General features: G+C 33.5%; 4 protein-coding genes across 4 annotated transcripts; 3 read left to right on the top strand and 1 right to left on the bottom strand.

The window, feature by feature from the left end:
- Positions 1-425: 425 nt before the first annotated feature.
- Positions 426-4,167, bottom strand: LOC148614500 (perlucin-like protein). Its single transcript, XM_088588609.1, has 5 exons — positions 4,067-4,167; positions 3,008-3,114; positions 2,269-2,359; positions 1,432-1,657; positions 426-525 (listed from the first exon to the last, which is right to left on the bottom strand). The coding sequence occupies exons 1-5, from the start codon at positions 4,101-4,103 to the stop codon at positions 486-488; spliced, it is 501 nt and encodes a 166-aa protein (XP_088444735.1). The 5' UTR covers positions 4,104-4,167; the 3' UTR covers positions 426-485.
- A 527-nt stretch (positions 4,168-4,694) lies between these two features.
- Positions 4,695-6,941, top strand: LOC148614499 (hepatic lectin-like). The gene is made up of 5 exons (XM_088588608.1): positions 4,695-4,816; positions 5,007-5,107; positions 5,494-5,584; positions 5,962-6,217; positions 6,857-6,941. The coding sequence occupies exons 1-5, from the start codon at positions 4,783-4,785 to the stop codon at positions 6,894-6,896; spliced, it is 522 nt and encodes a 173-aa protein (XP_088444734.1). The 5' UTR covers positions 4,695-4,782; the 3' UTR covers positions 6,897-6,941.
- A 1,474-nt stretch (positions 6,942-8,415) lies between these two features.
- LOC148614498 (hepatic lectin-like) lies at positions 8,416-11,212 on the top strand. The gene is made up of 6 exons (XM_088588601.1): positions 8,416-8,434; positions 8,842-8,904; positions 9,640-9,740; positions 9,993-10,083; positions 10,457-10,694; positions 11,126-11,212. Exons 2-6 carry the CDS (start codon positions 8,871-8,873, stop codon positions 11,169-11,171), a joined length of 510 nt encoding a protein of 169 aa, XP_088444727.1. The 5' UTR covers positions 8,416-8,434; positions 8,842-8,870; the 3' UTR covers positions 11,172-11,212.
- A 2,196-nt stretch (positions 11,213-13,408) lies between these two features.
- On the top strand, positions 13,409-16,107 carry LOC148614497 (galactose-specific lectin nattectin-like). The gene is made up of 5 exons (XM_088588600.1): positions 13,409-13,562; positions 14,337-14,437; positions 14,837-14,927; positions 15,303-15,546; positions 16,011-16,107. The coding sequence occupies exons 1-5, from the start codon at positions 13,472-13,474 to the stop codon at positions 16,042-16,044; spliced, it is 561 nt and encodes a 186-aa protein (XP_088444726.1). The 5' UTR covers positions 13,409-13,471; the 3' UTR covers positions 16,045-16,107.
- The last annotated feature ends 1,944 nt before the right edge of the window (positions 16,108-18,051 follow it).

Here is an 18,051-nt window from a genome sequence, read left to right as displayed (position 1 = left end):
GGGTAATAGTTGCAGCAAATGTCCAAGGCCTAGGATGGTCATTTTCTGACTTAAAAAACATTGAAATTTCATATACTTGAGTTTTGGACCTTTAGCCCTTTCGATTGACAGTTCAAGTGGACCATTGATTTAAGACCTGGGAAGGTTAAGGACTTTCCACTCTCTAAGTAAGTATGAACCGCAGAGTCTAACAAACAGTCCATTTGTAATGAGTTGTTTCTTGCATTGACAATTTGCACTGGAGAATCTATCATACGGCACTAATGAAAGTATTGGAGTACTAAGTAATTTTGTTTGGTGTTTATGTGATAATATTTATGAGTGGTTGTATATCCTGTAGAATGCCTATGCAAAATGGTCGTATACTAGCTGTGCAGTTTTGGTGTACATGAGTCTTTTATTTTGTCATAAAAGATAAGACTGGAACCACAACATGTTTTATTATATAGTTGTATCCTCCTTACATACATCACCCTTGAAATGACTCAACCAATTACAGAGGTCACATTGTTGAAATCTACAGCTCTGAAAAATGTATTACTGGAACATAGCGTATTGTGTATATTGAGAAAAATGAGATACAGAAATAAAGCTTCTGGTGAAGATTAAAGTAATAATAATCTAAAATTTCTATTAGAATATACATACCTGATCATGGCATGCCGTTTTTGAATTTATTATCTATTTATGATATCAATAATTCATTTATAATTATTGATATCAATAACTGAAATATTTATTCACAAGTTAATAAATAAATATTGATATTGATAAATGATTTATCAACATGTTAATAATTATTGATATAAAAAAAAATGTTCGATTTATCAACAAGTTATTTATTAACATGCTATAAAATCACTTATTGATACCAATAAATAGATGAATCATTAACGTGTCGATAAAGAGGGTACCACTATTGGTGGTTTAATTGTGGTCAGAAAAGTGTAATTACGGATTTCATTGAGTATTGCCCGGTATGCATTTCTTCCAGAACAAGATTTAATAACGCGGTAATTGATATTAATCAACATCAACAATTCGTTCAATTTATTGATTTTAATAAATGATTTAATCAACACGCTGGTGAATATTTATCATCATGTTACTAATTCTTCCATTCATTGATATCAATAAACCATTTATGCGCATGTTGATGAATATTTATTAACATATTAAATATATATTGTTATCAATAAATGGAGAATGAATTCCACAACGGGTTGCCATAAGGAATTAAATTGTTAAGAGAAGAAAATCATGTAGATAACTAATCAATTTTCTCCTCAGCAGAGTAGATAGATGCCTGATCTTTATTTTGACAGTGTGGACCACAGTGCGTCATGTGTAGCTCGAACTTATTTGTATGACGGACAATTTGGTAGGGACCTTAAGTTGGTCAATATATTATTAATCTATTGCTACGCTTACTGTCGTTCGCAGATGTAATGCCTTCGCTGACGACAATCCTCGTCAATCCAAACAGCTTCATTATCCTCCCAACCAAACTTCATACAATTATGATTTTCTTCTCCCTGAGGCATGCCAGTCCCCCAAGCAACAAATGAGTTTACAGGAAGTCCAGTCTCTAGCCACCGCCACGTTCCTTCAAATGCAAAGTCATCTGCACCGACGTAGTAACCATCATAGCCAATACCTGAGTGAAGACAAGTGATACGGACTTTTTTGTCTATCACAGACAATCCCTTGTAAAACTAATGTACCAGTTACTTTAAATACTTTTTATATCCTGCCAACACGAAGTGGCGTGTCCGTCCGTCCGTCCCCTAACGGCTTCCAGATGATAACTTAAGACATCGGAGGATCTTTTTCAAACTTTGTATCGATTTAGTATCATAAAATATAGATAAAGTTCAAAATTCAGTTTGATCAGAATATTTACACAAACGTTACGACCTTTTTAGGATGTTCTTTTATCCCCAAAGTTTTCTGATGAATCGGAGTTTTCTTTCTGCATAAACACATTTTATACAGACATTGTTTTTTTTTATAATTATTTGTGTAACTTACAATATTGTAAACCAATATTATTCAAATGTATTTATGATATGTACTCCTATTATTGTACTATTGCAATGTTATTGCATATGATATGCATGTATGGGCCTTAACCGACTATTGTTATTGTGTTTGAGTCAATAAAATTGTCTTGTCTTGTCTTTCTTTGAATATTTAAGGATCTTTTTGGGTGGTGTATGCTTTGGTTTCAAGTAGTGGTACTGTGTAATATTTCAGAAAGTTAATTACCTTTAAGAGCACTTAGGACCTGTCTGATAAAGTCGTGTTTTTCTGAGTTGTCATCTGCTGCTAGATATGCCTGTTTTCTTCGGCAATCATTCTGAACGACAAATCACTAACTATAGAGGTTTAACAATTTGATATTTTCCTGGAGAACTTAAGAGGGTAAACCAAGGGTAAGGGATATAACTCTTGAAATCAGTGATATGCTTGTATCATATTCAACTTCACCAAAGCCTATCAAGCTCTATTTGAAACAAAATGAAATTAGTCCAAGTTACTTTGATGCTTGCTCGAGATTGGCGTAAAATGATAAACAAAAACGTTCCAGTGATTTGTAAGAGTTGTGTGCCTTACCCTAGGTCTACCTCCTTAAATATACTTGTAACTTGCGAAGACAAATTATTTCCAAAAAGAATACTAGTGATGCAAAATGTATATACTTATCACTTATAAATTTTAGAACTACCATAATAAAATACTTTTTTTCAATCAAAGCTCAAACGTTTTCATCAACGGAGCATTTGAAATCAACTATCTATGGACTTATGTATTGTTTTAGTGCTGTATTATTCAATGTAACATCGTAGCAGTGCTCTAAAGTTTTTTTTTACTGCAAATGGACATCAAGTCAAAATGTTCCGCGTTTGAGTCGTACAATGGTCATGTGTCTTATTTTTATTTTGCTAGTTTTTCACATCGCCTAGCTAATAAACACGACTAGACAGAAAACACATTTAAATAATACCTCGGCATCAACGTAACTTCTGGAGTCTCGCGAAAAATATAGGCATTCCCCTTTGAATTGTGACCAGGGAGGGGGGCACAAATTTTTTGACAAGGCGCACCTCAAAACTGAAACGATACAAACATTGGTGTATTGATATGATGTTATTTACCGAATTCTGCTTTTGTTTTTCTCATTTCCAAATTTAAACAGTGACTGGATAGGATATCAGAAATGACTCCATGCAAAAAAAACAGAAACAACAAAAAACAAAAAACAAAAAAACAGTATGAAAATATTGTAGTTTTTATTTCATTGCGTACAGAACACTTGAAACTACTTGTTTTCAAACATAACGGAAAAACTATTCTCTTCGTACCTGAAGTCATGTGGGATACAAAATTCATGTTTTTTTTAAATGTATTCTCTGTTTAATCATATGAAAAGTATGTGGTATTTTCGTGTGTAAGTATAACATAATGTTCTTTCTGTTAAAATATCCACAATCGCACGTAACGGCTATTCACACCTTAAGAAATTATGCTATAAACTCCGACATTATCTTGCTACTTTGTGATACATGTATATACCAAATATGGAAGATTGTTAAAAATACCCTTTACTTACAGTTTTGAACCTATTTAACCACAAATTTTTATATGTATTAGATGAAGACGTCACGATAACTACGCATGCACAGTTCATACTAGACATGTTGACATTTTGACATACTCAAGTTGATTTTGCATGATAATTTTGTGCAACTTCACATAGAGACCTCCATAGGTGGTCAAGTTAATTTGTCTAGTTCCCTTACTCAGCAGTTTCTGGGATCCTTCATGGACAAATGTTTGGCAAAAATAAGAATAATAATAGATGGCTAAAACAATATGTTCCAAAATTGTTTGAACGGAACATGTTTAAAAGCAAAGTTGAGACCACTGAAAGAGCAGAAGAAAAATGTACAATCGACGGTGTGTCTCTTCGGCATGGCACAGCTGAGAACAATATTTTTGCTTGCAAAAATCTTCCAAAATTTTTTACTAAAAAAGTCAGAATATATTGAATATTTTTACATACCAACGAGAAATAATGAAAGCAAAACAAGCCTAGCCATTATGATGTGTTATGCCTTATCTATAACCCACATAGTGGCCTACATTGACTTGCCAAGTTCCGTCCATAATAAATAAAAGACAGTTTAATTGATAACAAAACCAAATGTACTTTTCTATAAACAGAGATCGTAGTTTGAGGATTTATATTTTATTTCAGCAAAATGGAAAGGGGGGTGTCAAATTTTGTCAAAATGTAGGGGTTCAACTTTTTTCCTTTGTAGAAAGGAGAATCATAATTCTCAGTTCATCCAAAATGTTTTTATTTCTTGAGTTCTGCCTTTCTTACTTCTAGTATATCGAGCAACTCAGATTATATAATGTGCAATTGAGCCACGAGGTCGATCAAAATGAAATACGGGGTGGCTAGCTAGTAAAACATATTATAATGAGGTTTGCTATCTGATATTAAGAAGACTCCAAGGTACCCTTTTCACCTTTAATCGATTGGTGAACGCCTTACAAGGTTAGGTAGGCCTGGTAAACGCCTTGCCAAGTTGGGTAGGACAGTTACAATTCGTCCAGCTTTTACAGATTTTTTTCCAATATACCTGACTTACTGACAATGAACCCCTATCCCCATTCCCTTATTGATCAGATTGTAAAAGATACTAATTGTATTTGACCCATATATTACATTGGTAATACTAAGATAAGAATTACTGATAAACCATCAACAAAATGGTATCAATAACACTGATCTTTATTGTCGGAGGTAAGTAAGAGTTACTAATTACCTTACACCAACTTTAACCAACTTATTCAAAAGAACACGAATTTAGCATCTTTTAATAGATCTTTAGGTCACTCGAAATTGTCTAAAATTGTTGTTTTAAAAATATTTAAAACACCGGTTGGTGTGGACTTTTTTTTGAAGATTGATATATTTCTATGTGATATTTAAGGCTTGTCCTATGTGAGTCCAGCATGTGATCCAGGATGGGCCGAGTTCCAGGGAGAATGCTTGCTTTTCAGTAAAACGCAAAAGAATTGGCTTGATGCCGAGGTTAGATTAATCTTATAATACACTACTACTACAATGCGGAAATTGCTTCCCTCAGAAAAAAACACAACACACACACACACACATTCTTCCTGAGATTTCCGTTATTACATATGTGAATAGAATTATATTTAATTGTACAATGTTCATACAATACTGTTTAGGTAACTTTAGATCAAATATTCATTCGTGCTACCGTTCGATCATTAGACAAATATGGAATTCTGAATTCAATATAGTTTCATAAATATAACAGACACATGATTTATTCGTATTTGTTTTACAACGCATCTATTGGTATAGTAGAGTAGTGCCCTTCTCTCTCTACTCAACTAAATGAAGGGGTTCACCAATATTTTTATTATATAATGAATTAAATTATTGGTCAGGCTGACTGTAGAAAGAGACACTCTTACTTAGCGACAGACGATAACCAAGAAAAACACAACTTCATAACGACATTTACCAACGTACTCACAGGTAATTTCTCAGAAATTATTTACCAACGTACTAAAAAAAAATCATCGTTAGTAATCAAAAACTTCACCAACAGTTCACGGCTCATAGGTCAATAGATATCAATGCCCCAGCAATTGACTTTAAAGTATATTCACAACGTGTACAAAGTTTCCAGTCGTACTCATATGTGCGATTGCAAATTTTTGGAAACCAGTACATTTCAGAGGCCTATAAACTAAATTCAAGGAATCTAAAGCTGAGTTAAAGGGAAGTGGTATATGCAATAAATTCATCGATTCGCAATAATTACAAAATTTTATGGCATGCAGTTGCCAATTAAACGGGTTCTTAACAGGATAGAAAATCATATAGATTATGTTTGTTTTCAACCTTTTCAGGGTTTGGTATTAAACACTTTTGGTTGGGAGGCAGTGACTATACATTTGAGAACAGTTGGCGCTGGCTGGAGACAGGAGGCAGTATCAGCGGGTTTTCAGCTTGGTTACCTGGACAACCAAGTGGCAACCAGTCCCAAAACTGTTTAGCGACGGTCATGAACGGAACTCAAATGTTCTGGGACGATATCACGTGCTTCAATACACATGTTAGCCACGGACACACTCATGGTGGCTATAACTACATTTGTGAAAAACCGTAAGTAAGGTGCCAATGGTTATTAAACAGTCAATTATCTAAAGACGCGTACCTGGTACATGTATTTATCTTTATACCACCGACATTGGAGTCAGGGTACGGATTCACCGTGTGTCCGTAACAGTTTCGGTTTCCGGGTCATATTTCAATGGCTGCACCATAAATTAACCTATATTTTATGGTTGTTTTATATTTTGTATTTTACCATCCAGGAGTTACGTCCACTTTTCAATCTGAAAATGCAGAGTACGGTAGTATGTATGATATATAGTTACGATGCGTTGATGTATTAAATTATATAATACTCCATACAAAAATCACAAAGTTCTATTGGATAAGCTTTAGGATGCGATATATCGCCACGATATCCTTTTCATTTTCATTTAAGATGACTTTAATAAGAAAAATGAATAGTCATTGTGAAAGTGATCATTTTTGTTATTTCAGTATTGTTGATTTATCTAAATGTTTGAGATTGAAGAATTCGATATAACACATGTAGTAAGCAACATTGAAATACGAATGTTTTTTCTTTCCAATTATTAAGTGTAATATTTTGATCGAGTATCTTTCTCTTTATAGAAATGAATTTGATTTATATGAAGTAATATAAAAAAAGTATATGTTTCACTTTTTCAGAGATCCAGATTACCAGCCCGGTGGTAGTATCATTGGTTAGATGATGACTTGCATCGAAATATTAAAATTGTTATATTTTCTCAAAGTGTCATTTCATGAATATCTCAATCGGCAGTTTGTACCGAAGCAAATAGTTGAAGCTTCGTTATGTATTTATGACAGCTTCAAGGCAAAATAGACAAGACTATAGTTATGTTTATCCCCTGTACCGCCCTGACATGAAATTACATCCTATTTAATTTGGATATAAGAACATGAGACCAAAAGAACCAATGGTGAATCATTTTTTTTTCTTTTTCGAATGGTTTTATAGACGTAACCATGCCATGCATGTTTGAAATGATTATAAAACTCAAGTCTGCAAGTGATATTAAAGTAATGGTAACTTATGTTTTGAGAGAATTGAATCATGGCAAAGGGGCTAAATGACTCTTACTATCAAATAGACAAGACAAGACAAATACTTTATTAAAGTCTCACCTAATGTACATACATATACACAGTCCAGTCTAAAATAATTTTATAAAAATACATTAGCCACTCTTTAAAGAATTATGAGAGACCACAATAACAACGTAAAATACTAATTATATAAAACAGTTGTTCGTTTTAATAAAACATTATGGCATCATTACTGAACATAAAAATAAATCTTTGGTCATCAGACATGTTCATAAAATCATCATAAATACAAAAGGCATGGGTAAAAAAATCATTACGTATATCTGCATATAAAGGGCATTCCAGTAACACATGCTTTTCATTTTCAACACTAAAACAACAAATAAAACATGTTCTTTCTTCTATACATAAATTTTCGTATCTACCGGTTTCAATTTTATTCGGATTTTAATATGCAGCCCGACTAATATTCTGTAACCATATGAATTAGCCCGAGAGGGCAGGATACATTATATACATGTAATTACTTATATATTAAAAATATAATATCACATTACATGACATGTAAGCACACAACAAAGATTTACAATGACTGATTTACCACATAGTAAAAAAAATAATATGAAATTGTGGGATGCCAGGTACAACAGAGAAAATAAATGTTCCAACAGCAGCTAGCTACTAATATTCAATTATTAAAATAATCCAAATAAACATTACTATATTAGAGTTGCAAAGGGCTTCGAGGATCGAATTGTTATAGCCTTGTGACCAGAGCAGATGGAGCAGCTTCTTGGATGATCCAAATGCTGAGGACATCAAAGGACGATGCTTTAGATAAAGAATAGGAACTTTGCCCACCCAAAAATAATATTTACATATTATATCACATTGTAATAGCGAGAGCAAGCCCCTGTGATCGTGAGTAATGTTTTACAACGTATTGAAGTGCAAATTGAGATCTGACAAATCATCGACAGTAGTAACAATTGACAAATTATAGTCCCACAAAAAGGACAGCTGCCAAAATTGGTAATAACGTCTGTCTCATCTGTACAAAGTCGCACAGTAACGCAGTTTATTGGGAGTCGAGATAATAGCGAAGACATTTAGACGGACAAGGTGATTAGAAAACAACATCGACTCGTGTGGGGATTCTAAATCTTCGAGAAAAAAGTGAGTTATTTTCAAAAATGAATTTTTAAGATTTTTTTCCGAAGATTAATTTAACTTAAACGGACTATGAAATATATTACTTAATGCATTTTTTTTAAAATTAAATAATGATGTACGAATTTATACATACATTAGAAAAAAAACCTGATCTAGGTAATGTTCTAGCATGTTCCTGGAAATATGATTATTATTATTAAATGTCAAAAAGATGAATGCTTGGTGTATGTTGATGTAGAAAATGATCGGTTGATGCTATCACACAAAATTTAAAAAAAAATCGTTTTACAAAATAAAAAAAATATAGATGTATAAGCCTATACAAGCTCTAGACCACTTTGAAACGGTCCACCGTTTCACATATAATAACCTCTCCTATTTTTGCGTTGTATTGCATGAATTGGAAATAGATAAGAAAACACACAACAGTAAGAGAGAAATGGCGTTCCTCGGACTCTTCACGTTTATCATCGGTAAGGTCAATTCTGAAAATTCTTCGAACTAACATTAAATCATTTTCAGGGTAAATAACTGCAATCTAGTACAAATTATATATTTTCGAAGTGTAAATGAAGCAATGTTTTGCTAGAACAATGAAACAGTTCAAACACAGACAAAAACAAATGAAACGAGTGACAGTTTCTACGGTCATACATCTAGCGCATACCTATTTCCGTTGCCTATCCAGTGCAGGACATACATTTTTTCATATCGATAAATTGTGGGCAACTATTAGCATATAAAACATATGGAGCTCCTTTTACAATTTTCTTAGTCGGAATCGTTTTTACGTTTACCTGGATCAGGGCCGGATCCAGACTTTGAAAAGGCCGTCAGCCGAGGTTCCTTAGAAAAAGGGGGCGCTAGAACATTATTTGCCATTTTTTTTGTCAATTTTACACATGAAAATGACAAATTTTCAATAAAAAGGAGGGTTGCCAAACCCTGCACTCCACCTGGATCCGCCACTGTGAATCTCCCCTGGTGATTATGTTCAGGAGAAAATATCGCTGAAACTACTATACGTGGTATGCTGCAGGGAATTTATCTTGCTCGTATCTCCTTGATCCTTGGGGAACCAGAAGTTTGTAGAATTTGAGTAAAACCCCGAAGTCTTACCCATTGTGTCCACTTAGTGTTTCTTAAGATATTGTGGGAGGGACATTTCTGGGACCTTATTCGTAGCAATTATATTATTTCTATTCTAGGTCTATCATTCGTGTTACCTGCATGTGATAAAGGCTGGACGCTATTCAAAGGAGAATGTCTTTTTTTTGGTCACATTCCAAGAACATGGCTTGATGCAGAGGTATGTCGTTTTATAGCGCTTTATAGGGGAGAATTACATATTGAAAGAGAGACATCACACTCTATCTTAGTAGGGGAGAATTACATATTGAAAGAGAGACATCACTATCCTAGTAAGGGAGAATTACATATTGAAAGAGAGACATCACATTCTATCCTAGCATGTCTGTTCTTTTTCGAAAATTATTTTATCTCTTTTAACATGTAATAACAATATACCAGATAGGGAATAAAATGTTGTTTTATATTTTAGGCCGACTGCAGGAAGCACCATTCATATCTGGCCACAGATGATAATCAAGAAAAACATAATTATATCGCGAGATTTACCAATGTTTTCACAAGTAAGGATATGTCAATTTTGCTAAAACAGAATTTGCAAATTATTGCGAATGAGATAAACTATGTCTGGTGTTATACTTTATAGATTGATTTTTCCGTGAAAAAAAAACACATAACATTAAAAGATTTTAATTTCTCATACTTGGTCGTTATGGTTATTTAGGAAATATATTTTTCTGGCTTTTAGTTAAGGTTTTCTCTATTCTACCAGACATGCATGGTACATGTACTTCGAGGGATATTTCCAGTAGCTTGCCCTGCCGACACTATTTAAGTGTGATGATTGTTGTTCCAAGCGGTGTGGTTTTTTTTTAAATACAGTTCTCTCTCTGTCATTATGAAAATAGCACAATTATAGTTTGTTTTGCTCTTTAGGTTGGGGAATGCGCCATTTTTGGTTGGGTGCTAGTGATTACACATTCGAAAACCGTTGGCAGTGGTTAGAAACCGGAGGGATAGTGAGCGGGTTTTCGGCATGGCTTCCTGGAGAACCGGCTGGCAACCTCACCCAGAACTGCATGGCTACTGTAATGAACGGAACTAACATGTTTTGGGATGATATGAGATGTGACAACCATCACGGAGTGAAGGCAGCATACGTTTGTGAGAAACCGTAAGTACACCTGAAAAAAAAAATCATACACGAAAGTCAAATTGCACGTTTGTGAAATGCCCTTAAATGAACATTAAACCATGATCCCAAATTAACATGGTGCATAAAAATTAAATAAATTCATTAATGATAAATGTATTCTCAAGCATGATAAAAGCAAACACACGAACACGGTAATGAAAAAAAATAAAACGGTCGTCATTCTTCAAATAATATACTTGTAAAGACATTATCTTTTCCTTTATACTGCTTCGCACACTCTTGTACTAATTGTAACTCTTCTTTATAAATATAAACAAAACAGACAAAAAGCATTGGAACTTAATAAATATAAACAAAACAGACAAAAAGCATTGGAACCATAAATACAGATGCATTATTAATCATCTAACATCTTAATTGAAATAAATTATGTAGTAATTATTTTTCAGTGACCCAGATTTCCAGTCTGGTACAGGCGGGGGTGTAATTGGTTAAGATAGATGTTCTATTGATGTATAATAAATGATTTACGAATACATTACGTGTTTATCAAAATCCGTTTTTGTGTGATTGACGAGCCACTTTCAAAACCACATATAATGGACTTTTTGTCCCTCCTTTGCACTGATTACTCAGTCAGGCTTGTTCCAATTTCCCCTTAGCTATCAATCTTCAAGTTGGTAAATGAATTATTCCTATTTTGCCATAGTAAGATTTGGAGTGAACAAAGGCGAAATGGAAACTTCTGCAAACATCAAAGCAAGTGCTAGTTTCTTCGTGTATGTTGGCAAGTCCGAATAATCCATGAAAGTATAAGCTACTGAAGCCCTTGAGAGCATCCGAGTTTGACATCCATAATAGTGACAAATGGTTCATAATGATTTTTAAAATAACTCATTGCTGTAGTAAAAATATTAAATATAAGAATGTTCCAGAATATTTTATAACTATTGCCAACATTTTGACTTCAAATCTCTCAACCTTCAGCAAGACATCAATATGATCAAGATTTGTTCGTTGATTTTACTGGATATTCTTCTGCAAAAAAGTACATTAACAAAATTATTAATATCACATCGTCATGTTATTTCCGCAAAAAAGAACAAATTTTTCTTGGGTTTTCATTTTAAAACTGATTGTTTGTTTTTCAGTAACAACAATGGAGAACAAAACAAATTCACAGCGTTGAAAATACCACAACAAACCTTTCGTCAAAATAATACGATTATATTTGCTTCAAATTAATAGTAGCCAAAAATAACAAAACAAAAACATTAAAGTCATTCACGGTTGAACAAAAACTACAATTGTGTTTTTGTTGTTTTAATTTACGAACTGATTTAGTGTGATTTAGAAAAGGGGGAGGTGGGATTGTTATAGAATAAAATACCTTCCTTGAACTTATGGAGGCCAAATTCGTTTAGCAGAAATTCGTGCGCTTCCTATTCCACAATGAGTCGACCAAAGCTACAGGACAACACAACTTCGTTCTCTTCGTCCTTCTAGATTTGGGGTGGGGGGAGAGGACGAAATCCATTTCTTGTTCAAATGCTCCAATTTTAACAGTCGCGTAGCTGCCGTTAGGCAGAAAAGCTTTTACCAGCAGTTAATTTTGCCAATTTGTTTAAAAAATAAAATACATCCAGGAGAGGCACAAATAATACTCTAAAACGCTATCTCCGCGGAGCTTCGGGGGGGGGGGGGGGCCAGACCCCCTGCCGTAATTTTGCCTTCACTTCAATGTGGCCTCAGCTGTTTAATATAAGCAGTAAGCAGCCTCTCAAAACCTAGTTCACAAATAGATCAAACATTCTTAAACTTAAATATTTAATGAAATGTGTTCGATTTGTAGAACTGATAAACTTATGTACATTCATAAAGGTTAAACTCTCCAGGGTAGCAAATGGTATGATATCATCACGTGGATATCATCATTTATGGCTTAGCCTTCATTTGTATATAATTAAATTTACTATGTAGATAGCAGTGATATACCAAATGCTCACAGTGTAAAAAAAATTCGATATTTGACTCTGTTCAATAAGTATTTTCACTCTCGGGCTTTTCCCCGCCAAAACGTCAAAACAAGGATATCAATCCGCCGTTCACAAAATTTGAAAATCCTTGTTTCAAATTAGCGACGAATAATCGGAGAATCTATAACAAATAGTATAATTAATTGGTTATCGTAAACAACCAAAATACTATCACTCGTGCCAAGAACGCAGTAAGATTTCACTCGTGCACGGAACAAGTTCCGCCCACTTTCGTTAAATCTAGGCGTTCTTCGGCACTCGTGATCATATTTTGGTTATTCGATCTTTCCCATTAATTATCCTATTAGTATTATGTTAATGCTTCTTTATACCATGTACTTATGGTGATTGAGAATGAAGTAGATATATTTCAGATAAATACAAGTCAGTACAGCTTCCGGCACAGATGGGCATAATAAAAGGCAGAAGCACATTTCGAACATCTTACTTAAATATATATGTGACATTTAAAAATAGCATGACAGTTTCTACACTATATGCATTGACTTTGAAATGAGACGTAACATTTAAAATTCTACGTAAAATAATCGGGAACAAAAGATGTATTTACAGACAATCCCAATTGTAGCACGAGTTAAGTCGACCTATCTATCCTTCGTGATAGGTCTGGTCTGTCACCAATGCACCGAAAAGACTTTTGGACCTAACTATAATGTATCAAAACGTTCAATACACTACACAGTGCGCGCCATGTAGTGTTCTTGATTGCATTGAGTAACGTGAAGATATGCTTAAGGTATGACCTACTTTTGTAGAACATTTGTCCCCGTTCTTATCTCTCGTGATAACTTGAAGAAAATGGTGATCCAAATAGTATTGTTTAGTTTGTGTAAGTATTTTTGTTATATGTAAATAGCATTTATATATTTTACGATATAGCGCATACTTTCAGACTCAGAATTAAATATCAATAACTTTGATGTTAATAGCTTAAAAACGTAGACATTTCGATAGTTTTTAATTTTTTTTAATATGCAAAATTCCGTAGCCAAAGAATCAATGCAGAAATATTTCGCATGACAAAAGGTGTCTTAGTACATTCAATGTGCAATAAGGTAGATATGGTCCATCAAAGCTATCATACCAAACATTCATTTTGTCCTAAAATCAGTTCTAAAATGTTTCTTCGTTTAAATCTATTACGTTTCCAGAAGATTTGTAATTAAAAAAAATATATATAAAAAAAAATGCCGGGAAATTTTCCTCGCGTCAGGGACCGTGTAATGCAACTAGATTATTAATACTAGTATATTGAAAAGGAAGTACTTCCTGTATGTAAAATTTAAATTTCATCATATCATTTGAGAATATTTCTGGTTGAACAAATATATAATTATTATCATTTCAAACTGTTGACAAACTAGGGACGGGTCCAGGATTTCAGGTTAGGAGGGGCTTAACTGGAGTTAAAAATAGAATTTGTGACTTCATGCAAAAAGAAATGTTCCCAATATTGGTGATAGACGTACGTATGAGTTCGCGACTGCAAAAGGAGCTCAAAAGTTGCACAGAAACCCAATTTCTGGAAATTTAAAACAAATTCTTAGAATACTCAATATGGCAAGTATGTGAAAATAATGCAAATTGTCATTCTTGAATTTAGGTTTTGTGTTTGCAAGTTCATCCTGTCCTCATGGCTGGGCTGAGTTTGATGGAGAATGTTTGTTTTTCGGTAGAACACCACATACTTGGGTAGATTCTGAGGTGGGTAAAGATTAATATTACGAACTTAATAGTATGTACTGATCGTGACATTGACTCCTCTACAAAAAAAACTGATTAAACCGTTCGACCGGGCATAAACATGCAGTTCTTAAAATGATAATAATATAATAATAATAATAAAACAATAATAATAATAAACTCGATCCATGCCAAAATTTTAAAGCTAAATTCACGTCATAAATAATGCACGTGAAGTGAAAAAAAAAACGTGCAGTCACTTTTTAACTGTATTGCAGAGTCTATCTGAAGTAAGTTGTCCAGATTTGATTAAATTTTCCTATAGGAATATATATATTTGTACTCGTGATTAACATATATAATTCTGCATGTATATAAACATAACAATCTAATATAGGTATTGTTCTTCTTGTGTTTCAGGCAGCATGCAGAAAAATGAATGCCTATCTGGCTAGTGACGATAATCCCAAAAAGCACGAATTTATCAAGAGTTTTCTGAATGTTTTTACATGTGAGATTTTGTTATCACAGGTTGCTTAGATATATATCGTTCTTGTCAAATCAACTTATATGATTTTTACATCAGTTTTTGTCATCTTTATCATTTGTGTTACATGCATGCATTTAACAAAGGTTGCTAATATTTCTGCCAGCGATAAAACATGCTTGATTTATGCGAGTCATTGCAATGAAGACTTTGTGTTTTGTGGATCATGAACTTGAAAAGAACTCCCTTTGAAGCTTTAACTTAAAAATAAAAAAAAAAGCTTATTGCCTCGGAAAATACGTTCTGATTCATATTTGCCCGACGTTTTTGAAATAGAATTATAAACAATTTCGAATAGCTGAAATTACCATAATTCTTAAACGTATTTTTCTTGGCCAGCATGGGGAGCCAGAACATTTTGGCTAGGAGGAAACGATTACGTAATCGAAGGACAATGGCGTTGGGTTGAAACTGGTACCGCAATGACCGGATTCTCGATCTGGGGACCAGATTATCCAAAAGGAGGCCTGGGCACAAGCTGTCTTGCGACTTATTTTAATGGCACCGAACTGTTTTGGCAAGATGCCAGTTGTGGTCACGCGGGTCATCATTCTCATGGTTATAACTACATTTGTGAAAAACCGTAAGTTTGTGTGGGGTATCGATTTAATTTTATTTCTGATATCTTTAATGAAGCTAAAAAGGGATATATTGGGGAAAAATAAAATAAAAATCCTTATTATTGCCTCAATTTTTAATTTAAAATTTCGTTATACTTGAAAATAAAAGATTATTTGAATAATGATGTAATGATACATATCGACTATATTCAATTTGATAAAATTTATACGATCATAGACACACTACCTACAGAAAAATAGAACCTTTAAACAAGTAGCCAGGAAGGTTCGGAGCTAAGGAATGGCTAAAGCGTTATTACTTCTGTGTTATGTCGTGATATAAATGTATTTTACTCTGAGATATTGTAAAACACTATCATCTCTCATGTGGTAAGATAAAAATAAAAGCAGAATAGTTTCATACACCAATTTGGACGAACTCAGTTTGCAAGTAATTTTATGTCTAAAATATTGATATTTTTTCCAGTGCTGATACCGATGGGTCTGTTGTGATCGGATAAAATGAGAAGAGGCATATTTTTTATATTAAGTTTCGAAAATAAAAGTAATGAACTTTATTAAAATTGTTCATTGATTATCAATTAATAGCAGAAATAAAACAATACACGATTGAAACCGTTGTACTTAAGCCGTCAAAATACCGTCAAAACTTTATAAACACAACGTTATAAGATTGCCAGGTATAGGAAACGTTGTTTCTATTAAAACTTTAACAGAAAATTTTATACCGGTAAAAGTGCTCGTTTTTGCATTCTATATAACTTGCATAATCAGATATGTAGGGTAAAACAGGACTCCTTACTTTGAAAACCAAAGGAAGTGTTGAAAACCATTGTGTTGAAAACTAAAAGTGTTTCACATTAACAAATTGGAACAACTCAATAAAATGCAACGGCTGCGTCAAAATGAACGTGAAAATGTATTTTGAATGGTGCTAATAGGTTTGTGTTTACAGTAGAGAAAGCATTTTTAATTTCGTGCAACAAGATATGGTCAAAAATGAGCAAATGATAACCTGGACCCCCTCTTTCAAAGTTCCTGGATCCTTCTCCTGATTACAATAACGTTGCAAGCGAATGAGTCATGTTGGACCAACAGATAAAGCTCGATATTTTTTAAAGTTCTAGTGAGTCTGGATGAATAAGTAATATGATTTAATGGCAGTATTCATTGTGTAATTAAAGTCTATATTTGATATATTTTGTAAGGCATTTGGTTGACATTTTCATCTCGGTTGGGTTTTTTTCTTTTTTCTCTTTTGACATATATACCTATTCTTGTTACATGACAAAATATCGGCATTTGTACTCAGAAACACGCGATAAAAGTAATTATCACTATTTTGTTTAAAATCCCGTTGATCTTTCTATACGATAATTTTCAATCTCACGTTGGTCGAGTGAGAATGAAAATTATCGCTAGTTTCTATGTCCCCGCGTGACATACAAGCAACAGCGTAGGAATATTTGACGACCCAAAAAACCGCCTGTTTGTGTACTGCGTATGAAATAATGGCTAATTGTGTCAATACTTTCTAGTCTACAATGGGAAATGAATAAAAACAGTAACTCACTCGATTAGAATGAATAAATCCCAAAATTATTTCACAAATTTTAAACGCGACCGTCATAGTTAACCGATGTTTTTTTTAAAGATGTGTATCACAGCTGCACAACATACATGACGTCACGTAGCACGTCGTTAAAAATAGTCCCGAAAGGAAATTTTGCAGCGCTTATAAAACTTTCATAGTTAGGTCAAGCAAAATGGAAATAAAAGAAAACTAATACCTTACAATTCAGCAAAACAGCGATAAACATATTATTAAATATTTTATCAACTCGCGGGAGTTTCTCATGATCATCTCGTCTCGCGGCACAGCCGCTCGACGAGATAAGCATGAGAAACTCCCTCTCGTTGAAAAAAAATATTAAATAATCTATTATTATCATTATAAAACTAAAAAGAAATAAACAAGACATAGCACTTCGATATGCTTTACAGACATGAAGGAATAAACTTGCAAATAACTGGAACATGCAAAGACAAACCGCTCCAGAATTCAACTTGAGACCCTGCTGAGAAAATAAATACATCAATGACCTCATCTCTACTATCGCGTAACCAAAGATAACTAGTGCCTACAGTGGGAAGACTGAATACTTGTAATAAAAATAAGAAGACGAAGACGAAACCGGCAAAATATAATGTATTTCCCCTTTTCGTTTTGGGAACTCAATAATTAGTAAAAACTACAAATAACATTTGCAATTTGTCTGTGGTGATAAATAGAACTTCGACTTGACTTGTGTACTTCGGAATACCCTTCTGTTTATAGTAAATACCCGTAAAATACGATGGATCAATATGTCAATAAATAACCGAGATCAAGTACGTTGGATATTCGATGTTCGATATTCGACATTCAAACTTCTCAATATCAAACTGAATATCAAACGGTAAAATTGTACCGTTTGATATTCGTTTGATATTCATTTCTGGCTACT

This window comes from Perna viridis, chromosome 6 (genome assembly GCF_037379345.1).
Source record: "Perna viridis isolate PV_CMFRI_1.1 ecotype Kerala chromosome 6, ASM3737934v1, whole genome shotgun sequence".
NCBI classification, from domain to species: Eukaryota; Metazoa; Mollusca; class Bivalvia; order Mytilida; family Mytilidae; genus Perna; species Perna viridis.
Note: the sequence above shows the minus strand (reverse complement) of the source record. Positions and strands in the feature narration are given on the sequence as shown.

Bases quoted from the DNA above. Each gene is read 5' to 3' on its own strand.
- LOC148614499 (XM_088588608.1), top strand. From the start codon at position 4,783: ATGGTATCAATAACACTGATCTTTATTGTCGGAG. The intron at 4,817-5,006 runs GTAAGTAAGAGT...GTGATATTTAAG, and splicing joins ACTGATCTTTATTGTCGGAG to GCTTGTCCTATGTGAGTCCA. The intron at 5,108-5,493 runs GTTAGATTAATC...ATTATTGGTCAG, and splicing joins AGAATTGGCTTGATGCCGAG to GCTGACTGTAGAAAGAGACA.
- LOC148614498 (XM_088588601.1), top strand. From the start codon at position 8,871: ATGGCGTTCCTCGGACTCTTCACGTTTATCATCG. The intron at 8,905-9,639 runs GTAAGGTCAATT...TTTCTATTCTAG, and splicing joins ACTCTTCACGTTTATCATCG to GTCTATCATTCGTGTTACCT. The intron at 10,695-11,125 runs GTAAGTACACCT...ATTATTTTTCAG, and splicing joins GCATACGTTTGTGAGAAACC to TGACCCAGATTTCCAGTCTG.
- LOC148614500 (XM_088588609.1), bottom strand. From the start codon at position 4,103: ATGGCTAGGCTTGTTTTGCTTTCATTATTTCTCGTTG. The intron at 3,115-4,066 runs GTATGTAAAAAT...GTATCGTTTCAG, and splicing joins GCTTTCATTATTTCTCGTTG to TTTTGAGGTGCGCCTTGTCA. The intron at 526-1,431 runs GTAAGCGTAGCA...TACATTTTTCAG, and splicing joins CATTACATCTGCGAACGACA to AGCTGTAGATTTCAACAATG.
- LOC148614497 (XM_088588600.1), top strand. From the start codon at position 13,472: ATGACCTACTTTTGTAGAACATTTGTCCCCGTTCTTATCTCTCGTGAT. The intron at 14,438-14,836 runs GTGGGTAAAGAT...CTTGTGTTTCAG, and splicing joins ATACTTGGGTAGATTCTGAG to GCAGCATGCAGAAAAATGAA. The intron at 14,928-15,302 runs GTGAGATTTTGT...TTTCTTGGCCAG, and splicing joins TTTTCTGAATGTTTTTACAT to CATGGGGAGCCAGAACATTT.